The 18,861-nt window shown below is 42.3% G+C and overlaps 1 protein-coding gene across 2 annotated transcripts; it reads right to left on the bottom strand.

The window, feature by feature from the left end:
• Positions 1–2,797: 2,797 nt before the first annotated feature.
• cnpy1 (canopy FGF signaling regulator 1) lies at positions 2,798–16,262 on the bottom strand. Of its 2 annotated transcripts, none has more exons than XM_029253611.1 (6): positions 16,191–16,262; positions 13,001–13,109; positions 9,696–9,811; positions 5,438–5,647; positions 3,746–3,842; positions 2,798–3,031 (listed from the first exon to the last, which is right to left on the bottom strand). In XM_029253611.1, exons 1-6 carry the CDS (start codon positions 16,239–16,241, stop codon positions 2,991–2,993), a joined length of 624 nt encoding a protein of 207 aa, XP_029109444.1. In that variant the 5' UTR covers positions 16,242–16,262; the 3' UTR covers positions 2,798–2,990. The 2 variants fall into 2 exon arrangements, with proteins under 2 accessions (XP_029109444.1, XP_018613407.1); XM_018757891.2 differs by having other exon boundaries at positions 16,010–16,239.
• Between the last annotated feature and the right edge of the window lie 2,599 nt (positions 16,263–18,861).

Here is an 18,861-nt window from a genome sequence, read left to right as displayed (position 1 = left end):
ATTTTAATGAGGTTGTATCACATTTACTAATCTGCAATAGGCAGCTGTTTTTTTTTTTTTTTTAAATCTACCCAGCAGGATGCTGGTCTTTTTTATCTGAGCACAAAGAAACAAAAGGAAGAAAGAAAGTTGTAGCCAAGAGGACTGCACACTTTACAAATGAAAATAAAAACGTAAAAACAATGTGTAACTGAGAGGTGAAATGTGTCCATTTCAGGTGCAGTCTATGGTTATATCATATGTGACACAGTTTTTATGCAGCATTTATGAATGGTCTGACAGCAGGTGTCCCCCGTCATCTTCCTGTTGAAGTGATGACTGCATGCTCATCCCTGAACACCTGATACCTGATGAAGTTTACATCTCGAAGAGAGTGTGTGTGTGTGTGTGTGTGGAGGGCCTCCAGCATTGACCTGCTCTTCAGGCCTCAAGGAGCTCATCTGCATCTCTTTTCTGGGACGGTCCGGAGAAGGGGGGGGGGGGGGGGGGGGGGCTGGTTGGGTGTGTGTCCGGAGACCCCGATGAAGGTCAAAGCCTCCTGTCACAGCTGCAGGTGGCCCCTTTCCCCCGTTTCCTCCTCCACTGCTCCTCATACCTCCTTCAAGGAATCTCATTAATTCCTCTTTTATTCCAGTTCCCACCTCGGAAGGGCTGTGATGACAAACATCTCTCCACTCTCTCATTTTTTTGTTCAATTAAAAATAGGAATAACAGGGTGCAACAAGTGTAAAATGTAATCTAGTTAAACATTTTGAAGAAAAAAAAATGTAATGCCCTGTAATGTTTTTTTTTTTTTTCTTCCAGGCCTGCAAACCACTTTCTTTCAGAAAAAGGGACAATTTCAAAACCTGAAAGTATTTTTAAACAAAAATCCCATCCAACTCTGAAAACTATACTTGAAATAAATACATAAAATATACAATAAACAAAAATGTTCATCTGCTGCAAATAATTTCACAAAGCTGTACTCATTTAAGAGCAACTTGAGGAAATGCCCATGGCAGTGGCAAGTTGAGATTTATATATTTGAGAGCAGTATTGACATCCCCTGTCTGCCACTCACACAAAAGGGCCTGGGTGCCCCCTCCCCCACTGAGTCATTTTCCATAGTTTCAAAATGCTTCCTAGTCAAAGTTGAATATGCAATGAGGTGCCAGAGCTTTGTGGCGGAAATATAATTAAAGTGGTGAAAGATGTAAAAGGTGGAGAATGGGGATGACATCAGGCTAATTTCACACTTGGCACTCGGATGGCCGGGTCCGGGCCGCTCTCTCGCCACGCAACGCAGATCAAAGCGTGGTACCACTGCCGAAAAGGCAAAGGCCACTTAAGTATGCTAATCCCCAGGACAAATATATTTTAATCTTGTTAGAATACAAGTTAATGCTGTAGCTCAGTGGTTGAACTTTGTCAAAGTGGAGAGATCCACTTTTCCAACATTTCTCAAGGGGCATCTCCAGGTCCACCCTAGCTTTAGGTAATGTGTTTATTTGTTTACTTATACAATGTGCTCTTGCGGTGGAGGCCTCATTCTCCACCAAAAGAATAAGTTTCATTAAAAAAACAGCAGTCAAGTCAGCGACCTCGCTGGAAACCCCACCAGGGCATCTAACATGCATAGGAAATGAGTATTTAGCGGTCCAGTTTGTCCCAGCACGCCGAGCCCCCAGCACCAGCACCGTGGTAACCCTTGATCTGTCATGTATACAGACTCAGGCCCTGGGCATTCAGAGACGGTCAGGAGGACACAAAAGAGGACACATACATTCCTCAGCGAGCAGCAGACTCATTGTACAAGTGTGAAACACCACAGGAAAGTGTCACACACCGAGCAGAGTGATCATCCCATATGCTATTCACTTGTTTATATGAAATGCTGTTGATTAGAGACATATAAACAACGCCTTCAGGGAATTTCCAAATACAACAATCAGTAGTGAGAAAGTGTCTCTATGTAGTGTGTAATACAAAATAATGCCGGGAAAAAGTTCCTATGCTCAAATGCTGTAATTTAAATGTAAAAAATGTTGATTCTAAGGTGCACCATTCATAACGAAAATTTGACAGCATATAATTTATGTCTGGGAGAAAAAAAAATGCCAAATGTACAAAACTTCATGGAAATGTTTTCTCCATTACTAAAAATTGTTCAGAAAAACACAAAACATTCATAGATCCAGTTACACAGTTCGGGGCCCTTTTGTTGAGGTCATACCACTTTGTAGAATCTCAGTGTTTTTAGATAAATTTTATTATTATGGCAATAACTTTTATTCTTGCTCTTTTTTTTTTTTAAAATGTCAGTTCTACTAAATTGAAACATATTATGAGAATTAACCAGTTAAGGCTGATAAATAGTCAGAAATCATTTTGCTGCATTTCATTTTAAAGCACAAGGTTCTAAAGAAATCAGTGGAACCAGAGGAGATAGAAGGCAAATGTAGTATGATACAACAAACATTTGTATATAGAAATATATGTACATGTATATACAATTTACTTAGAAGGTCTAAATAATCTGACATTAGTCATTTGTTTGATGTGTTCTGACTGAACACATGACATCAACACACATCGCGAGATACCTGTGCCAACAGCCTAGTACCAACTGCAGAACAGTCATTAATTAATCAAAATCCATTAGTTAAATACACAAAAAATCCCAAGTATGTAAGATCCTGCTGTAAAACATGTTCAGTGCACATACCTGAAACTGCCCCTTTGACTGATAAGGCTGCACTTTCACTACATGATGAGCAGCGAATAAAAGACATTACGAACACACAAAGACATAAAACAAGTTGCAGTTCTTTTAATTATAAAATTTATTGAAACACCAAGCAGCTGTTTAAAATGAAGCAGCACGTTCTCATTTCCAGCTACGGGTTGAGTATATTTGCTCCCACAGCAGATCCACGTTAAACTCATGTATTGTATTTTATACTATAGTATCTGTTTCTTCATTATCTTCCCCACATATCTCAGTCGAATTATAGCTCAGAGTGAGGGGACAGACTGCCTTTACAGTGACCTGAATACAGGAACAGAAACACAGACATCAGACACAGTCTGGCAGTATTCATGAAAAACACTCACGTTACATAATCTAGGTGTTTCTGAATATAATCCTTTCCATCATCCCCGTGCCACAAGTCTCTCTCTTTTTTCTAGTATTTAAATTTGGAACAAGTATAACTACTTAAATCAACAAAGTGTAGCGGTACCCATACTGAAAATATCACTTTGTGTAACAAGTTATTTATTTAGCTGTACGGTGCCATCATAATACAATCAGAAGGTTCCTGGTTCAAATCCCCACACCCACTGTTGAACCCATAAGCAAGGTACTGACCCTGAATTGGTAGAGTAAAAATGACTGTTGTATTGTATCAATGAATTAATCACTTTGTGTAAAAACCTCACGCTGTAAGTCACATTCGAGAGAAATGTTGATTAATATATCTTAATACTGAATTAATTATTATATCTAAGGAGACCAAGGTTTCAAAAGTTTATGTGGTTGTGTGTTGGAGGGCACGTTATTTTTTAACTCAAGATCTCATGCTCCAGATAAAACAGCTGCTCTCAGGGTCTGTCTCTCATAGTTTTTAAAACCACACAGCTTCACTCCAAGGATAAATAAAACAGGTGGAGAAACAAATAAATGAAAAATAAACTACCTAAAATGCACAAAGTGTTGGAAGAACTGACCCCAAAGGGCACCAAAGGTCCCTGCACACTGTACCTGATATTTTGCCACACAGCATGTCAAGCACGTCGCCCACCCCTTGGACGAAGAGCGAGATGATGTTGTCCTCGTACTCCTCCACGATATTTTCACACTGGGAAGGGAGAGAGCGGAGGGGGTCGTTTACACAACACCCTGGGCATAAATCAGCAGCACGCAAACACTAACCCTAAAGCTTTCATTACATTACATTTATTTATTTAGCAGACACTTTTCTCCAATGAACTCTATGTAGTGTTATGAGCCCACACACCTTATTCACCAAGATGACTTACACTGCTAGATACACTACTTACACTGGGTCACTCATCCATACATCAGCTAAAAAGCTAACGCTAACCTTAATGCACTAATAGTAGGAAAAACAGGAACATTATGTGAACGTCAGCAACAGCAGGAATTCATGACATTTCTGTCACCGCTTCTCTGCCAGCCCAAAGGGTCTTTATTTGGTTGCCATCTTTGTAATCTGTAAAGGTGACATGCAGCACTGGCTCAGAAAACCTGGTAAAGAAAAACTGAGGCCTTCAACAAATATTCCATGTCTCACTGCTCTAAGCACAAGAATAATTACACAATAACAATAATTTACAACTCTCCGTTCTGTCAAGCACCCTTAAAGCAGGTTTCACGCTGAGCTTTAGACACTGATAAAATGTGAGCATCCCAAGAACATTCAGCGCTGAGGCCTGGCTTCCAAGAGGGTCTCCTCCACATGCAGAATTCTTTCCAAACAGACACATGACTGTGATGTGTTAGAATTAATACTGATTCATAGCTGTTCTGAGGTTCCAGCGAGACTGCACTGAGACGTCATCTTACAAAAGCACATTGGCACGGGCATCATCAGATGCGTATTTCTGCATCACTTATTTACTTCTTCTCCAATGTGTCCTTTCAAAATATCTTGTGTGTATGCTGCTGTAGCCTCATGCAGTTTCCTTTGGGATCAGTAAAGTGTCCATTTATCCATCTATTTTTTCTACATTTTTTTTTTCAGTTAACCAAGAAATAGCATATTATGGGACAGAAGGTGGTGTTGTGGTTAGAGGTGTCCCACTGGAGTCAAACAACCAAGGATTAAATCTGACCTCCTGCTGCAGTAAACCAGAACTGATACAGTAAAAATTACCCAGCAGTACAAATAGGTAAATAAGCATAAGCATCATAACTAAGTCACATTGAAGAAAAGCATCAGCTAAATGAATAACTAAATGTCAGCTAAAGGATAAAACAGCTGTGAATAAAACACATGCAAGTATTTACATACACTAGATCAAAAACATTAAATACTACTTTTCAAGGTTTAAAATGAGAAACAAACCCACATCACCATATTATTTGGACTTCAGAAATAAAAATGCATTTCTGTGATAAAAATCAGTCTGAACAACAACTTTCATAGTCCCTCGAACAACTGACTTAGATGGTTGATTATATTAGATTATATGTATGTAATAGTCTTCACAAAAAATTACATCATTATTATTTAAAATGAAGCAAGGCAACATGAAAGATTATTTTAAATGAAACATAGCAAAATAGGAAGTCATATTAACAAGTCATATTTACACACACAAACCATATAATAAATGAACCAGAGCTCCAAGATGACATGTATGTCTAAAGATTGAAGGAGTACAGACATGCGAATAAATTGCTGTGTTTAAAATGCAGCGATATACTTACTGCAAATTTTAGGGACTCCGAGCCATCAGGTCCGTCAAACTGAAAATGTTTAAAATCAGGGAAATTGCCACCTTCCCCTTCCCGGGGAGCAAACCTTTTGTAACTCTTCTCCTTGGTGTCTGGGTCGATGTAGAGCGCATAGTCATTCATGCTGTCACACACGTTCTCCAGAAGCTCCGTTAGGTGAGTTTCTGATCTGGCGAGAGGAACCTATGAAATATAATTTAAAAAAATTAATTACGTGTTCAAAAGCAAAAATAAATCTCCAAAACTTTACAAAAAAAAAAAAAAAACTCACAAAAACACAAAAATCCAATTTATAATCCTAAATTAGAGTACAAAAGGGAACAGCAGCATTCTGCAATATTTCACAGCCCATTGGTTCTCCTAGAAGCTGATGTCCAGATAGCAGAGCATCTGGGTCACACCACTACCCCCGCATCCCTTCCCAAAAAAATTCCCCAAATGGCATTATCGTGGCTCTATACCAACTACATTAGAGGTCAAAGTGCACCCGTTTCCCTTGGTAACAGGAAATAAAACGTGGAGGCGTCTAGACAGGTCGAGGTGCATGACACCCCCCAGTCCCCCCCCCCATGGATCCTTCCGGAAGAGGTGGCAACAGCAGCCAAGTGCAGGGTAAACAGGAGAGTCCTCACTTGGCCTCAGCAGGCGCTCCTGCTGCCCCGTCCTCCACTGATCAAAGCAGGAAGTCCTTGTGTCAACCGGGCGGTCAAAGGGGAGGCTGAGGGTGGAGCAGGGGTGAGCGAGGGGAGGCCAGTTGCAGATGAGTGGGATTTTGGCACTGCGTACGTATCTATGACCCCCATTGTTTTGTTTCAGACACTGTGCGAATCCTTCCGGTCCCACCGATTGTATTATAAGGTCGTTTCTCTCCCGCACATGTGCAGCCCCTGGAATACAAAGGAGCTCGCGGGGCGTTCTACGTCTGTTTCGAGCAAGGATGAAAAGGTCCCGGGGAAAGAATGAGCCCTGGAGTCACAGGGCTTCGAACCTGAATGGAGCCCAGGCATGCCTGGCAGTTCATCTGATGGCAGGAATACACGGAAAGGCATCGGAAGTACCGACACTATGTCAACAAAAGAAAAATTAACGCAGAACACAAAACTGCGATCAATAATGTTAACATGGGGCAACATAGGGCAGCAGGGCGCACAGTGGTTTTGTGCTGCTACCTTTGGACTTGAGATGTTGTGGGTTTGAATCCCACTCTTGCTCCAATACCCTTGAGCAAGGTACTTACCCTCAATAACTCCAATGAAAAAAACGGTATAAACAACTTTAAGTAGCTTGACAGTGTAAGTTACTTTGGAGAAAAGCATCAGCTAAATAAAGAAATGTAAATGCAATGTAAAAGTAAGAAAAGTCCTTTTCCCATTTAGAGTGCATCTCAAATTCATGCATATGAGGCCCTTCCACTAACCGATATAAGTTCACGGCACCGAAATGACATTAAGCGCCGAGTTGAGGACGTCTCCTTGGAAGCCGGTGGCCGAAGCCGGGGGTCATTATCATGAAATTGTGGAAAAGACGGAGGAGAATTAAATTCCTCTCCCGAAGAGCGCAGGGCCTCTGAATGGGGCCTGTCAATAAGGAATGTCACTAAAAAAGGGAGGCCTGGCCGTCAGACGGGAGAAAGGCCGTCACAGGGCCACCGCCTTCCATTCAACGACCCCTTTAGAGACGCGCATCATTGTCAAGCAGAGGAAGTGGGTTTTTAATTTCCTGTGTTTAAGAACGCAACAAAAGCAGTTAAACGGTTACACCAAACATAAATAAACGGATAAATTACTTTTGACCCCGCACACGAAAAGGTGTCAACGTGTATGTATGTGAGGGGGGGTGTGTTGGTTATGTTTTATTTAAAGTGTGGGGAAACAACTGCTAAGTTCTCTCAACAAATTAGTTTGCATCCCTCACAACAACGATGTCGTGGGAGCCTGGGAGAAGACGGATAATTGCCGCCGAGGCTCTCTGGTATTCAAAACTCTCATTATTCATATTTAACGTCTCGGCTCGTTCTGCGAAGTGCTACCTGCCAGTTCGGCGCGCGTCCCGAGCGCAGGGGGCGTCCTTCCGGGTGCGTCGCCCACTCGCCCGCTCCACCCCTCCTTCGCTTGCGGCCAGCTCGGCTTCTGGGCTTCAGGAGGCTGATTATCATTTATTTTAAATTAGCCCACTCCAAGGGACCCCCTGCGTGCCACTTCTCCCTCATCCAATATGCAGATGAGATCTAATTGTTTTCTTTTATTGGGAAGAAACAAGCGGTGCTCTTGATTCCGGGGAGACCGAGGAGCGCGTCTGAAAGGGACCGCAGTCAGGATGTGAAATGAACGAGAACTGACGCCACACCTGCTACTCCAGAGTCAAATTGGTTTACACACACACAGCGTGCTGCGCGCGGGGACAGCCGGGGCTTCGCCGAGCTGCCGGAACCATCAGACGGGATGCATTTTACACTGGAAACTCTGTGTAATTTTGATAACACATCTCTCCAGTGAGGACTTTTTTTTATTATTACTTGGAAAGTAACAACTGTTCAGCCCCACTTCTGACATGAGCAAAGTGAGTATTAAATTACTATGGAAATATGTGATCATAAGTTCAGGAAATGAGAAGCACTTTGTAAACAAGAAAAAAAAAAAAAAAACCGAGGAAGCACATTCTGATGAAGATGCAATCTCCACCAGAGCAGGTGAAGGAACAGTCTGGAAACATGGGCCTGGGGGGGGCGTATATTAACATGAGCCAAAATGTATCATATTCTTCTCAAATCAATACCAGAATTATAGAGACAAATGTATTTAAACACTTTAAACTGTTCATAGTTTTTCCTTATGGTAACATGAGGCCAGAGAAATGGGACAGAGAGATAGTAGAAGAATCAGTTCCTCATGGACATGGAGCATTGAACACACACACACACACACACACACACACACACACAGACACACACACACACAATCATGACAAATGAACGAAATGGAAAAGACAGAAATGCTACAGTTCATTTCAAGAGTCATTCAAAATTGTACTTCTCAGATTATGAAATTAAACACAATTAAAGAGCCACAGTAGTTAGTGGAGTTTAATTACTTAGTAACGTCTAAAATGTAATTAAGGACCCCAGTACAGTGATGGAACAGGTATGGAGGGACTAAGAATCCGCTGAATAAAATGATGTGTCATCAGCTGTCAGTCACAGTCAAAGCGGGGTGAGTACCGTGGCCATTAAGAAGACCCCCCCCCCCCCAGTAGGACCCTCTAGAGTGCCCTGTGTGGATATCACAAGGGGCCACATAGGCAGCTACAAGCCTGCAAGATCCTCCCTAGCACACAGTTTCCAGTTTCTCTCGTCTTGCTGCTCAGGCTGAATAAATACTTGTGTACATTTTTTTGGACAGAAGCAGAATGATGGGAAGCCTTCGACCGTGTACCTATATGTTGCAGAAGAAATGACATAAATACACTTCTAGGATCATTAAATGTGAAATGCCATCACACTCAATGGAGCAAAAATATGAAAGTGCACAGGGATGGAAAAAATGCAACTTAAAACAAAGGACAAAAATACATCAAACTAAATCAGTAAAAATGGTTACCAATAAAGTACCACTAAATAGATAAAGAAACTGGTCACTACAAATAAAAATAAGACGACCAGAAAAGATCCCAATACTGATACAAAAAAACATTACCAAATATTCCAAACAACAATAGTTCTACAGGTATCAAAACAGGCAACCTGATCAAATAAAGGAAGAATAAAACAAATAATAACAGGATTATTAAAAAAACCCCCAGATAAGGACCATTTAGGTACAGTGTGTTCAATGAGTGAATATACCATGGCTGTCTGTAGCAGGAACTTTCAAGAAAGGCTGGGGACAGGAATACATATCTGCTCTTCTGTTAATATTCTTATTTTTATTTGTAGCGTGGCCATTTGTTTTAAGTTGTCTATCCCTGTACACTCTCCTACCGTTGGTCCACTGAGTACGACGTCATTTCCCATTTAATCATCTTAGAATTGTATATACTGTATGTCATTTCTTCTGCAACATATGGGTACGCTGACAACCATCCTGAAAAATAAAAACACTTTTCGCTACACTTGAGTCTGCTCTCCCACCTTTGCTCAAATTCTTAGATTAAAGGAAGCCCAAACACCGGACACCTCTTTCTCACAAGTCTGAGCTGGAACGCAGACCACACGCGGGCAAGCAGACCAGGTTACCTTCTTGTCTTCCAGGCTGCCATCAGGGTTGAGTCTGAAACTGCCGACATGAATGGTCTTTTTTGGGTCCACCTGACTGACGGAGTAGTTCAGCTCATCGGCGAGTGCCCTGCAAGCTGCGACACATCGAGAAATCAGTCGCACCTTCACTTGGCTAGAAGGTAAAGACACAGTATTACCGCTGAAGTGTTAAAATGGAGACATTCTGCACGTTTATGAGACCACTTTTGGTCTTCAGCATGACTCGCAAACATTGCCCGTTACATTTACATCTACTGTATTTATTTAGCAGACGGGGTGCAGTGGTGCAGCGGGCTCGGGTGGGTCCTGCTCTCTAGCAGGTCTGGCGTTCGAGTCCCCCTTGGGGTGCCTTGTGACAGACCGGCATCCCGCCCTGGGTGTGTCTCCTCCCCCTCTGGCCTTGTGCCCCGTGCTGCTGGGTTAGGCTCTGGTTTGTCACGACCCCATTTCAGACAAGTGGTTTCAGTCAACGGGTGTGTGTGTTTTCTCCAAAGCAACTTACAATGGATACAATGCAGTGTTACCAGCCCACACACCTTATCCATCAAGGTCACTTGCACTGGGCCAAACTGGACGGAGGAGAAGGCGGCTGAGGAGGACAAGCTGAAGGCCGCGTGGAGGATGCCTTTGCATGCTCTGCACCTCCTGTTGGACCAGCTGTGACACCCTAATCTCTGCCCCGTTTGTACCAGCAGCTGACTCCCTTCTGGCAAAGTTATTTAAAATACGAGAACCACCGGCCACCACGGTCCGTGTGCGATGTGTTTATTCATTTCTTGAATAGAAATTGAAAAACGAAATGCGAATTACAATGCCTTCATCGTTTTTTTATTTTTTTTTTAAATGAAAAACAAATTATGAATTAACTATGTTTAAAACCATTTTTTGCTCAAAATGTAAAATATTTTAAATATGCCTTATTTACAGTTTCTTGCCATCTTATTTTTTGACTTTGAGTTATTTTATGGTATTCTTGAACAACCTGGGTGTAAACTAATTGAAACTGCACAAAATCCCTCAGTGGCTTCATTGAACAAGCTGGCTTCACACATAAAGTCTACAACTGCTTGCCTTGCGGTGAGCCGGAGCCTAACCTGGCAACAAAGGGCACGAGGCCAGAGGGAGAGGGGACACCAGTGAGGTACCCCATCACAAGGCACCCCAACCAGGCTTAAACCTCAGACCTGCCACACAGCAGGCATCGGCAAAACCCACCGCGCCACCCTCTTATTCGTAAGTTAATGCGAATCACTATGTACTTTTCAAAAGCAGCAAGTGCGTGACTGTAATGGAGAACGACAAGTCCAGTGAAAAATCTGCAGGATTTTTCAGGTGCTACTTTTTTAATAATCTTATTACTAATTCAGCACACGTGTTAAAAGTGCTGTGAAGTTCTAGGTTAGGCTACCTGTTAGATTGGAAATATTGTGCACTTTAGGGCATTCATCATATTTAATATTGTGAGATTTTGAGCTCTACGCAGGGGGTGTGTGGTGGCACAGTGGGCTTGACCAGGTCCTGCTCTTTGGTGGGTCTGGGGTTCGCGCCCTGCTTAGGGTGCCTTGTGATGGACTGGTATCCTGTCCTGGGTATGTCCCCTCCCCATCCAGCCCTGTGCCCTCTGTTGCTGGGTTAGGTTCCAGTTTGCTTGGGCCAAGTGGTTTCAGACTGTGTGCGTAATTTCTACACTTGGCATGATTAAATGGAAAGAGAAAATTAATAAACAAGTCCTTTTCTTTTTTTGTGTGTGCTCAGAAACAATAAAAAGCCATTTTTAATTTTTCTGCTTTCAAAATTAAATAAAAAAAAAAACGAATGAAGGCATGGTAATTCGCATTTTCTTTTTCAATTCTGACTCAAAAAAACAAATGAACGCAACACGCACGGAGCCACCACTGTGGGGATTGAGGGGAGGGTACAGTGGTTAAACCACTCAAGTCCACAGAAGTGGTGAGCACTTGAAGCTTGAGGGATGCATGCAATGACGAGCAGGGGGTGGAGCTCACAATGTCCCCTTCCTCATGCCAAGGTCAGTGAGCCAACAGGCCTTTACACTCCCCCACTGCTGTGTACACACACTTCTCTGCATATGAGGGGGCTGTTGGCCATTTCCCTGACACACACTGCAGGTATTCAACTCTAAAAAGACAGTTTTGCCTTGGAAGCTGATCATTTCAGCTGCAAATCATGGTACTTCTTAGCCACACTTCAAGTGTGTATGAAAAACAGCAGCACAATGTAGAATAAATAAACTCAATTTTAATCAAACTATACTGTAGGTTAGTTTGATAACACAACAAATCTAATCTCCCATGTTCTCTGAACCAACTTTTGACAGCGTTTGTTTTGATATATTGTTTTGTGCTAATAAGTCATATCAAATCTAAGACTGATTACATTTTGAACCTGTGACCTCACTGTACATTAAAATTAAATTAATGCAAAATCTTATCAACAGGACCAAAGACAAGTGGAAAAATCTGATAAAGGAGCTCAGAAAACTTGATTAGATACATAATTCATAAAACAATTACAATCTTCACCTTATAAAGGACCCAGGTTTGAATCCGCTCTCATACTGTAGTACCCTTTATAACACATTTTTTGTTGCACGATATGAATACCGCATTGGACCACCTGAGTTTTTAAGCCGGAAGGTGATGGCTCTAACCAGTATGCCACCTGCCCTGCTCATGTTATGTTTTTAAGGATGTTTAAAACCAGAAGAATCAACTTCAGGGAAATGAAAGACTAAAACACACCCAATTGCCATATCTAATATTTGCCAAATTATTATAATTAAACAATCCAGAGTGAAATGCTGGATTTACACAACATGCCACTACGCTCCTGCTAAATAAACAGTCATTACCATACACACAGAGCTGTCTTTTTTTGTACTGAAAATATTGAAAAAGATCATAAAACACTTTCTTCAAAATGGACTTTACTTTTAAAGTCACATAGAAAAACACAGGATGAGCTGAAAAAGCATAGAAAATAAGCTGTTCGGCACTTGCAGCGGTTGAACCGGAGCACCAACAGGATTGACCGTTAAACAGCAGCACAGGGGCCTTGTCACCCCTCCAGAGCTCATGCAAATCTGGGAACGGGAACAAGTTAAAGGAGTTCATCATATCAGATCTTGCCCCTTTTCCAGAAGGTGAAATGTATGGTAAAAGGAGGGTTAACAACAAAACCTCCTGTGGAACTCCCCGTTCATCCTGTCTTTCCGCACAACCACCAAGTCCAAAGGTATTGTCACCACACACTCCATACCTCACCTGAACAGTAGAGCATCTGGTCCTTTTTGCCCTCCGCTGTCTTGATGAGAACAGCTGCTGCCACAACAACGAGGATCACATGAGAGGCCCACGGCGCCATGTCGGTTTCCTGTGGATGGCACACACACACACACATACCTGTGAAGTAGGCTAAACATTTGGGTGTCATTGTTCTGACTGGGTTTGGACACAAACACCCTCGCCTTCCTTTGGAAGCTTTCGAACCCGGTCCTGTGAGCCCTCAGTTCAACCAAGCTCTCCTTTCCTCACAACGTGGCCGTCTGGAAGCTCTGCTGGGTCTCTGCTCCGAATTTCTCACAACAGGTTGCGTCCTCTGGGTAGGTCAGAGGAAAAGGCACTGCACTGCACCGGGCAATATTTGGACACAAGGTCAAGAGCTTTAATAGCTGCTGAGAAAATTTCACTTGCTTGATGCACATTTAGATTTTTTTTAAAGGTATGAACATAATCCAGTTAATCTGTATTGCATTCCCTTCACTTATCAATTTTCTTAAATGTCTGTCTGTACTGGAGCAGGCGCAATTCACTAAAAATAAATAACAATATTAAAATAAATAATAGGCTAAGTAAGAAAGTATCTGAAATAATTTTTAACGTCTTTATTAACATTACTGTAGGCACTTTTAGACTTACCCTGTATTAAAGCTTTTTTATTATTGCATTATCTAAAGATTTTATATAACCTAACCAGTGAATAAGTGAGGGGACGTCTGTATTATAAACTTTGATAGCAATTTAGGAGTGAAAGTGACTTTAGCATTCCACACAAAACAAATTAAACAGACTTCCAATCTCACCTGTGTTTTTAAGATGAGGAGGCATCAGTTAATTCTGCACACTTTGTAGTAACCTCAGGGTTTATCTAAGATAATCCAGGAAAACAGAATGTCCCCAACTACAAGGCCAGACAAAGAACGGCTGTGCCTTGACCTCAGAGCGCAGCCTTGCCTGCACCCCTTGCTCTCATCTACATTTCCATTTATAACACACACCTGACCATGCAGATAAGCATATCACCACTTTATCCGCAGAAACCCATTCAAATGTGTTGGATGTAACCAAAACATCTTTAACCGCTCACTAATGGGAACGTGTAAACTTTTGTCTTTAGGAAACGTGGCAACGGACGATTCTGTGCTGAACATTAAAAAAATATATACATAAATTAGATATATTAGCACAGCAAGGAAAGAAAAACATATTGTCCTGTCAAAGTTCGCCCATAAGGAAATATGCTAAAAGGGATTACTTTATAATTTTCATTGGAAAAGGAGATCTACAACTTGTTTTTAATAAGACAAAGAAGAGAAGAGGAGAGGAGAGAAGAGGAGTTGACTTGTAAGACAAGAGGTACCTGAAGACCTTTTTCAGTTTAAAAAAAAAAAAAAAAAAAAACTGTAAAACGTAAATGTATGTACTTTTTTTTTTGCGGACCACATATTCATGAACAAACAAGTATAACAAAGTTAAAAAGTGACATGGACACTTGATTTCAACAAATCCAATAACGAAACACAGTCCAGCATTGAACCAAATGTAAATGTAATAAAAATCAGTGTATACATTACAGAATCCCACACCTGGCCTGAAGACCATGGATTTATTACTCAACTCAGGGGCTTTAACATCACACACATCTCAGTGTGCATCAGGTGTTACTCCAATATGCAGATTAATGTCAGCCAAAGTTGGGGAATTCAGCCAAAAAATATTAAACTATTATTTAATATAACAACAGGTTCAGTTACCATCACAGGATATTTACATTTGTTCAGTTAGCTGATGGTTTTCTCCAAAGTGACTTACAGTGTTGAGCTACTTACAATTATTTACTCACTTATACAGGGGGTATTTTTAGGGTAAGTACCTTGCTCAAGGGTACTATAGCTAGGATTTGAACCTGAAACCTCCAGGTCCAAAGGCAGCAGCTCTAAACACCACAGTACCAGCTGCCTTGTTATATTATCGAACAATATATATGTGTGCATTGTTATGTTTTATGACAATTTATAAAAAGCTATACTTTATACATTGCAATTCATTTGGTCACTGTAGTTCACTGTGGCTGGTGTCTATCTAAATTTTTACTCAACATTTTTCTATTACCATGACCATGAGCCCACACACACACACACAGAGCTAGCTGAGTGTGTAATATCTCATTCACTCTGGTGGCTATCGTGAGCACGCAATGCGTGTCAAATAACCCACGCAGTCTGAAACCGCCGCTGGTCCCAAACAGGGTCGCAGCAAACTAGAGCCTAACCCAGCAACACAGGGCGCAAGGCCGGAGGGGGAGGCGACACACCCGGGACGGGACGGGACGCCAGTCTATTGCAAGGCACCCCAAGCGGGACTCGAACCCCAGATCCACCAGAGAGCAGGCACAGGCCAGGGTGAGTGACAGGCCAAACCCACTGCACCACCACATCATGCCTCTGGCAAATAACCAATAACAAACAAAACCATGTGCAATACACCTGATTCAGGAATAGGAGAAATATCTCAATTTAAACATGAGGGGAACTTGAACCCAGTGTGTAAAAGTTAATATTCCATAATGAAATGGATCTACTGCATCGTCAGTCTTATTGTGATTTGGGAAAAACCGTAATTACTCATGAGTCATGTTATTATTGCGTGAATTTTTTTGTCTCTTTCCTCGTTTCTTCAAGCCGGTTCTTCACAGGTTCCCGACTCGAGCGCGTGGCGTTCCCGTCACGCGCGGCCACAGAACTCGCTTTTCAGGACTCACCGGCGGCGGCGCGCCTGTCTACCGAAAAGCCACCTGTCTCCCGTGTTCAGTGAAGAAAGAGTGAAAGCGGTAAAGACCGGTGAGTGTCCCAACACCGGACGACAAGGTGGACCCCGGTTAGACCACCTCACCTGAGCCTGAACTAGTCCTAAATGAAGACAATAATACACACCTGACTGAGCGGCGCTGCTGTGCTCAGCCGGCGACACACATCGACCGACTACTCGTCTTACCTGAGTGAGTGAGTGAGTGTCGCTGTCGGCAGAAACCTTTCAGGTGACAAACTGAGAAGAAACTTTTTGGCAGCGAAGAACACGGTTAAAAACGTTCAAACTGCGTGTTTGCAGCCACTTCGGAGAAAGTACGACGAAGAAACGAACTCCTCATCAGTTATAATGTAACGGCGACACTTACGTGCAGCTCAGACTGTGTGCCACGATCCGCGGCAGGGGGTGGAGCCGACATGAATGACACCTCTACGAGCCAATGCCGCCGCAAGCAGCGAAGCACTATCCAATCAGAAGGAACCGCGAACGTCGATCTTCCACTTCCGGATAAGCGAGAGACTTGCAGTCACCTGTGGAAGCTCCGTGACACTGTGGCGGCAGTTTACTGCTTCATTGCTCAATAAAATCTAAATATTTCCCATCAATGTTTGTGCATAGTTTTGTTCAGTGCTGCTGATCGTTTTTTTTTTGGTTACAGCCAGTACAGCAAGCGTTGTTTCTCCACTGATCTCATACACGTGGCTGATCATGTCGAGCAGCACAGCAGGAGTTTTGTGACGGAACACATAACTTTACTTATTAATAATACACACATTCTGCCTAATGATGAGATCGTTAATCATATCTGACCTCCAGAGAACGGCTAACTGGCCTGTAGCTCAACTGCATGATCTGAACTCATCATTCTTAATCTTTGGCCACCAGAGATGTGAAAGTTCCACTCATAGTGTTACAATAGTTTTATTATGTTTCTAGGCAACATTTATTAAGTTTCATTCATCTGTGCAGCTGGATGTAGTACTGGAGGAGCTGAGGTTTGGCACCTTACTCATACTACAACATAAGTCCTCCTCAGACTCGAAGCTGCAGCTTTGAGAGGTTACGGGGCTGGACACAACCCCTACATGACTTGCTTGTATTTCTACATTTATACCACTGTGGCATTTTTACTCTGTCAGTTCAGAGGATGTACCTTGATAAAGGGTACAAATACCCTAGCTGATATTCGCAGTGGGTTGGACCACAGTCCTGCTCTCCAGTGGATCTAGGGTTCAAGTCCCGCTTGGGGTGCCTTGCGGCGGACTGGCGTCCTGTCCTGGGTGTGTCCCCTCCCCCTCCGGCCTTGTGCCCTGTGTTGCCGGGTAGGCTCCGGTTCCCTGTGACCCCATATGGGAGAAGCAGTTCAGAAAATGCGTGTGTGATATTCCCTGCATTTCATCAATTGTCAGTTTGTACTTAAGACCATTTACATTCATTCATTTGGCAGACACTTTTGTCCAAAGCGACATAGCACATCTCAGCTAAAGTACAATTTATGCATTACATTGAGAGAAGGAGACATGGCTGCAGACATGAAAGTCTCAAGCAAACCTAGTTTGTTCCCCACTGCTTGCTGCACCGAGGTTCATCGATCGAGTAGTTTCATAAGACACAGGATAGACAAATCCCGATACCCTCCCAACATTTTTCTTTTTTTAATATTATAAGATAGACAAATGAGCAGGTACAATGTCAGAGTACTGGCTGAATAAAGGTTGTATCTGGGGATGCTTATGGAGTTATGATGCGTGAACAGTTACACCCTAAATAAGCTGGAGAGATCTTGGGTGAAGTGGATGTGGAAAAGGTGAATTTTCAGACCCTTCTTGAATGTAGACAGAGTTTCCGCAGTTCTGAGTGACAGGGGAAGGTCGTTCCACCACAACGGACCCAGAACCGAGAACTTCCGAGCTTTACCTTAACCCCCAGCAATCTTTTCAGGTAGAACAGTTTTTTGCTCCTTGAAAAGACAAAAGCAGACATTTTACAGAAAGTCCATGCTGTGGTCACCACATCTCAGTCTTATCATGACACCATTACTGTTGCTGAGTGTTAAGTCTGAAGGAGGAAGTTGTGAAACACGTAGCTGCAGGCCTGGCCACCAGAGGAAGACAGGGTGACCGCTCTTCTTAAACCGCTGTCATTAAATGTATCATCTTCAGCTTTTAGTTACTACAGTCGCTGCATTGTTTAACTTTATTTTCGATGTAGCAGAACAAGTCAGTACTTGCATATGAAGACAAAATTACTCTGGAGCATGTGACCGTAAGCCAGGGAAGCTCTCAGGTCTTTATCAATAAATTGATACAAAAAGAAGCAACACCAGAGTATGAAATTTCCACTCTATCTGTGAATTATACAAGGATGTTCTGGCTGTCTTACTTCAGGGAAGCGTCTGTATGTTTTTTAACCTTAAAAGCCTCCTCATCCCTTGGCTCTCAGGCATCGACCATGCAATCCTATCAGGATCCCCTCTTCCATAGCGTGGCCCATAGGTTGGATTCTCACAGTGGGGGGTCAATGAGCCCCTTCTTTCTGTCCACTTGCGTAGTGCTGCTGAAGATGGACAGTCCTGGAGGGATGCTGGTCACACTTCACTGGTACACTGGACTTCTTTTTATCAATTTGGGAGCCTCTGATAGACCCCAGCAATCACCCTTCCAGGTGTGTAACCCTTTTTCAGACTTTACCAAGACTGAGTCCACAGGAGAAAATATTCAATATCGAATGCAAGACCTTATCAGCATTTCTGTTTTTCTCAATAACAGATAAGCAACAATCACAGGGGTTTAAAGATGATATAACTAGGAGAAACACCCTTCATGTAGGATAATATCATTTTATATGACAGTTTAATACATTTAAGCTTCAAAGATACATAGAAATATTTATATAATCTTTGGGAAAAAAAAAGAAAATAATCAAAGTATGGACCAACTTTAATCCATATCACGGATTCTTAACATCTTGCTAAATACTGTGCAACACTTCTTACAAGCGTTTTAAAATTTCTAATAAAAAACTTTCTAAAAATTCGT

The sequence above is a fragment of the Scleropages formosus genome, chromosome 7 (genome assembly GCF_900964775.1).
Source record: "Scleropages formosus chromosome 7, fSclFor1.1, whole genome shotgun sequence".
Lineage (NCBI taxonomy): Eukaryota > Metazoa > Chordata > Actinopteri > Osteoglossiformes > Osteoglossidae > Scleropages > Scleropages formosus.
This window is presented reverse-complemented; position numbering and strand designations above follow the sequence as displayed.